Source organism: Mandrillus leucophaeus, unplaced genomic scaffold, assembly GCF_000951045.1.
Source record: "Mandrillus leucophaeus isolate KB7577 unplaced genomic scaffold, Mleu.le_1.0 Scaffold86, whole genome shotgun sequence".
Taxonomy (NCBI): domain Eukaryota; kingdom Metazoa; phylum Chordata; class Mammalia; order Primates; family Cercopithecidae; genus Mandrillus; species Mandrillus leucophaeus.
In genome coordinates this window covers 2,439,134-2,444,703 of record NW_012109363.1, presented here as the reverse complement: position 1 = coordinate 2,444,703, position 5,570 = coordinate 2,439,134, and the positions used below count along the sequence as shown (strand labels likewise).

Below are 5,570 nucleotides of genomic sequence, written 5' to 3'. Positions count from 1 at the left end.
ACCACCACCACAACAAAAAACCCAAACCTTCAGTGGCAGGAGAGTTTAGTTCCTCCCTGAAGGGTCAGAGTTCAGCCTCTGCTACAGATAGAAGGTGAGACTGGCTTGTGCCATAATCAGTGCCACTAAAACATCATCATCATCACTATTTGTTAGTAACTATGGCCAGCAATGGACTAGGCACGTGCTTCGTAGTATCTCTGATCTGCACACAGCTGTGCAGCTGAAGTGTCATTGTTAGTCCCACTTTACTGATAAGAAAAAGGGCCCTTGACCCTGGCTGAACGAGAGCTCAAACCCGGCTTGGTGCCCAAAGCTCCGCTCTTTCCACTATCTCATGTGACTTCTGGGCTTAAATCTAATTTCTATCCTAATCATGTTCAACCTACCACATCCCCAGATCACATCAGCTGCTTACTGTGGTGTGAGAATCCAGGTGGTCTTGAGCTATGTGCAGTATCTTAATATAATAAAAATTGATGGCCACACACAGAGCTGTCAAAATTAGAGAAAAATTCTCTTTCCATGTAAGACACTGGTGTCCCTCAAAGACTCAGACCTGCATTGACGCATCTCTTGGTTTCTCTCCTCTCTGCCTCCTTCAGGGCCCATCTGGTTGGACAATCTCCACTGTACTGGCAATGAGGCGACCCTTGCAGCATGCACCTCCAATGGCTGGGGTGTCACCGACTGCAAGCACACGGAGGACGTCGGTGTGGTGTGCAGCGACAAAAGGATTCCTGGGTTCAAATTTGACAATTCGTTGATCAACCAGATAGAGGCAAGTCATGTGCTTTTGATGTCTCCGTCATGCAAACATTTTTCTTCTTCCATGCGACTCGCTTTTTGTGTATTGATTTCAGGAAGTGTGTGTGAGCAGGAAGGAGGGTACCTAACCCAATGGAATTAGATGCAAGGGCAGTTTAGGGAAGGATTTGTGGAGAAGGGAATCCCATCCATGGGGAAAGGGCATTTCCAGGCACAAGGAACAGCATGGACAGAGGCACAGAGATGGGAAGGCTGATCTCAGGGAGCATGATCTCAGGGAGAGTGCATCTGGGAGTAGAGTTAACTGAAGCTGGAAAGACGGGCATGAAACACCTCCTGTGCCATGTTTAGGAGCTTGCCCTTTGGGTAGGAAAATGTATTAGTTATCAATTGCTGCATAACAAATTGCCCCCAGATTTTGCAGCTGAAAACAATGAATCTTTATTATCTCACACGGTTTCTGAGAGTCAGGAATTGAGGAGCGGCTTAGCTTCTTGATTCTGCTCAGGGTCTGTCATGGAATTGCACGCAGGCTATCAGTGGGGGCTGGAAGGTCCCCTCCCACACAGGCTGGTATGGTTGTTGGCAGGCTGTGGTTCCTTGCTAGCTGTAGACTGCAGCCCTCTGTTCCTCTCTATGTGGCCTCTTGGTAGGCTGCCTGAGTGGCCTCAGGACATGGTGGTCATCTTCCCTCACAGTGAGTGAGGCAAAGGAGAGTGAGAGAAAGAGCACAGGATGGAAGTCATGTTTCATAACTTAATCTTGGAAAGTGATAGGCCATCATTTCACTGTATTCTATGGATCACACAGACTAACCCTGGTAGAGAGTGGGAGGAGATTACACAAACGTGAGACACCAGGTAGGGTTGCTGGGGCCATCTTGAAAGCTGGCTACCACTGGCCAATGTAGCTGAGGATTGGAATCACTTTTTTTAATTAATTAATCTTTTTTTTTTTTTTGACATGTAGTCTTGCTCTGTCGCCCAGGCAGGAGTGCAGTGGGGCGATCTCGGCTCACTGCAAGCTCTGCCTCCTGGATTCACGCTATTCTCCTGCCTCAGCCTCCCAAGTAGCTAGGACTACAGGCGCCCGCCACCACACCGGGCTATTTTTTTGTATTTTTAGTAGAGATAGGGTTTCACCATGTTGGCCAGGATGGTCTCAATCTCTTGACCTCGTGATCCACCCACCTCAGCCTCCCAAAGTGCTGGGATTACAGGTGTGAGCCACCGCTCCCGGCCTGGAATCACTTTAAAAATGCAGGTACTGGGCTGGGCGCAGTGGCTTACGCCTGTAATCCCAGCACTTTGGGAGGCTGAGGCAGGCGGATCACGAGGTCAGGACATTAAGACCATCCTGGCTAACACGGTGAAACCCGGTCTCTACTAAACGCGCACACACACACACACACAAATTAGCTGGGCGTGGTGGCAGGCGCCTTTAGTCCCAGCTACTCAGGAGGCTGAAGCAGGAGAATGGCATGAACCCGGGAGGCGGAGCTTGCAGTGAGCCGAGATCACGCCACTGCACTCTGGCCTGGGCAACAGAGTGAGACTCCGTCTCAAACAAACAAACAAAAAAAAATGGAGGTACCGGGGCCTCCCACTGACCTGCTGGCTCAAAATCTCCTGCTATGGGACCAGTTTATTTTTCTTTAAGCAGCCCCAGATGATTCTGATGTTGCCAGACTGATCATTTCAGCATTTGAAAATCTACATTTATGGCTAAGTTTTAGGGTTAGCTTTCCAGCAAATTCTTTACCGAAACAATTAAATTAACATTTATTACATGACTCTTATGTGCAACATATGTGGGAATTAGGGCAGGAGGAGTTGGCAGCTAACACTCCTGTCCTCAAGGAACATGTCGGACGCCACCTCCAAGGAATTGTGGCATCTGTCCCAAATCCAGGTCAAGGAACCTTCGCTGTGCTTCAGCCTCCAACTGACCCCAGCACTAATGCAGAAGAAAGGTGACTTGAAATTGCCCTACTTGGGCTCCAGAGGAAGTTCTCCCAAGTCTGTGGCCTTTACTGTCACGGCTCACACAGTCCTTCTCTCTCCATATATGTTCCCAAGTGTGCTGGGAATTTGTCCAGCCCTGTAGTATAGCATGGAAAAGGATTTCCAGGCTTCTCTCAGCTGTGGAGGAGGCTGCTTCTGGTCGACACCTGTCAAATGCTGCTATTTTATTGAAGATAACTGGAGAGATTGTGATGGAGTTGATGTACTTTCTTCAGTCTTCCAGTCACTAATGACAGCTTTGCTTTCTTTACCATGAAGTTTATGATCTGACAGTTGGGCTCGTCCAACCCAGTTTCACAAAATTTTCCATCTCCATTCCTTATAACCTCATGAGCAATAATTGGCCCCCACTTATGTGTATCTTATCTCTCCCATGAGATTGGAAGCTCCCAGAGGGCAGGGGCTATATCTTATGCATCATTGTATCCAACAGATAAATTCTAGGTACCTAATGGGAACAATGTCTCCAACTTCCAAATTTTCTTCTCCCCAGAAATGCAAGCCAGAAATTGTTATCCCCTTAGGTGAAGAATCTCCCAGGATAAAATATAAGCTAAACAGCAATGAGAAGCACATGGAAGCAAATAATTTCTTCACAGCTTGTCCTGCCTAATCAGACCATGAGCTGATTTGTAACATCTTGGATGGGCCTCTGTTCAACCTAGAACCTCAGGTTAATCTACCTGGAGTGTCCAGTGAAGACCCAGGCTTCTTGGCATAAGAAAGTCATTGATGACTTGAATTAAAAAAAAAAAAAAAAAAAGGACAGGCCAAAACATCAGTGAGCTTTGTGTCGAGAAAATGAGAAGGTTCATCTGGCATTAGAAAAAAAAAGATTTTGGAAAAAGGACTCTGAGTGGCACTTCATTAGATAAATGTTTGTTGAATACCTACTAAGTGCCAGTTCCAATGCTTAGCAATTCCAGGGCGAAATAAGATGGGTCATATCAAAAGAAGAAATTTCATGGGGTGGAATAAACATAAAAAAGACTGAAAATGGCCGGGTGTGGTGGCTCATGCCTGTAATCCCAGCATTTTGGGAGGCCAAGGCGGGTGGATCACCTGAGGTCAGGAGTTCGAGACCAGCCTGGCTAACATGGTAAAATCCCATCTCTACTAAAAAAACAAAAATTAGCCAGGCATGGTGGCAGGTGCCTATAATCTCAGCTACTCAGGAGGCTGAGGCAGGAGAATTGCTGGAACCTGGGAGGCGGAGGTTGCAGTGACCGAGATCGCACCATTGCACTCCAGCCTGAGCCGACAACAGCAAGACTCCATCTCAAAAAAAAAAAAAAAAAAAAAAAAAAGACTGAAAAAAAAATATGTCGGAGACAACTTTCTTATTCTGGAAGGGCTGAGATTCCATGATGGGAAAGCTTAGCCCCTACCTTTCTTCAGGGCATTTGTTGGGTACCTGCTGGTTTAGGATACCAGTAGAGAAAGAAAACATGGCCCTTGTCCTCCAGTCCTTAGAACCTGCAAGACAAGATGTACACCTTGGAGAAAGCTGGGGATCCTTCCAAGGCAAGGAGCATGGACCCTAACGAATCTCCGGAAACCCACAGAGGCAACCTATGGAGACGTGTGGCTTAAAGAGCCAGGTGACATCCACAGCCTTACACACTCTGCATTTTCCTAGAAGGCCTCCCTTTTGCTGTCAGATAGATCAGGCTGGTGCCCACAAGCCAGGGGGAAGCTTTCTGGCCCAACCACAGAGACTGAGGGAACTTTCATTGATGACCAGTCCCCTGCAACTTCTTCCCTTTGGTAGCCACTGAAAGTAGGTCATGAAAGGGTCTAGACCTCAGGATGTCTGGGGAGAACCTCCGTGAGTTGCCAGAAGGTTCTTGCATCCAGGGCTTTGTGGCTAAGGCTCATGCTTACTGGCAGTGCTGGCCTGACGGGTGGAGAACTGCCTGGACCACCTACGTGGGATATTTATGGGATGCTGAGACATTTCTCCAAAATACCTTCTGGAATGGCCTGTGTTGGTAGCTGAAGTCATAGGATCATTCCTCTCAGCTAAAGAAATGCCTGCTATTAAATTTTTGTGGATAAGAAGAAGAGACATAGCTTTGGTGGACATGCAGTTGGGTGAGGTCATGAACACACTGACTAATGATACCCAGGGTAAACTGCTGACTAATTTGTGTAAACAGAGTGGATGGTCTCTGATGGCGAGTGCTAGGGCTCTGCTCCGGCCTCCCCATCATGTATCAGGAATGTTCATGGAAATTAAAAGGAATACTGATAAAATCTATGGGAGATACAAAACTAGGAGAGATTGCTGGAGTATAAAATTATGGAATGAACTTTCAGAAAAACTGTTGTAGGTTGAAATAATGGGCCCAAGCTGTAACATACTAGGGATGAATAGAAGGGTCTATATCAACGTCCATGGGGGAAAAAAAGTCCCAGGAGTGCAGACTTTAGGGAGAGTAACTAAAAAATCATTGATCTTTTTTTTTAAAAAAAAAAAGGCGTGTTTTGGGCCGGGCGCGGTGGCTCAAGCCTGTAATCCCAGCACTTTGGGAGGCCGAGACAGGCAGATCACGAGGTCAGGAGATCGAGACCATCCTGGCTAACACGGTGAAACCCCGTCTCTACTAAAAAAATACAAAAAACTAGCCAGGCAAGGTGGCGGGCGCCTGTAGTCCCAGCTACTTGGGAGGCTGAGGCAGGAGCATGGCATAAACCCGGGAGGTGGAGCTTGCAGTGAGCTGAGATCTGGCCACTGCACTCCAGCCTGGGCGACAGAGCGAGACTCCGTCTCAAAAA

The 5,570-nt window shown here is 47.3% G+C and overlaps 1 protein-coding gene across 2 annotated transcripts in view; it reads left to right on the top strand.

Moving 5' to 3' along the window:
* The window catches only part of LOXL2 (lysyl oxidase-like 2), a 127,101-nt gene that overhangs the window by 49,617 nt on the left and 71,914 nt on the right, over window positions 1–5,570 (top strand). For both annotated transcript variants that reach the window (XM_011968822.1, XM_011968823.1), the window contains one exon: window positions 606–781. In XM_011968822.1, coding sequence (XP_011824212.1) covers window positions 606–781 — 176 coding nt within the window. The remainder of the gene's footprint in view (window positions 1–605; window positions 782–5,570) is intronic.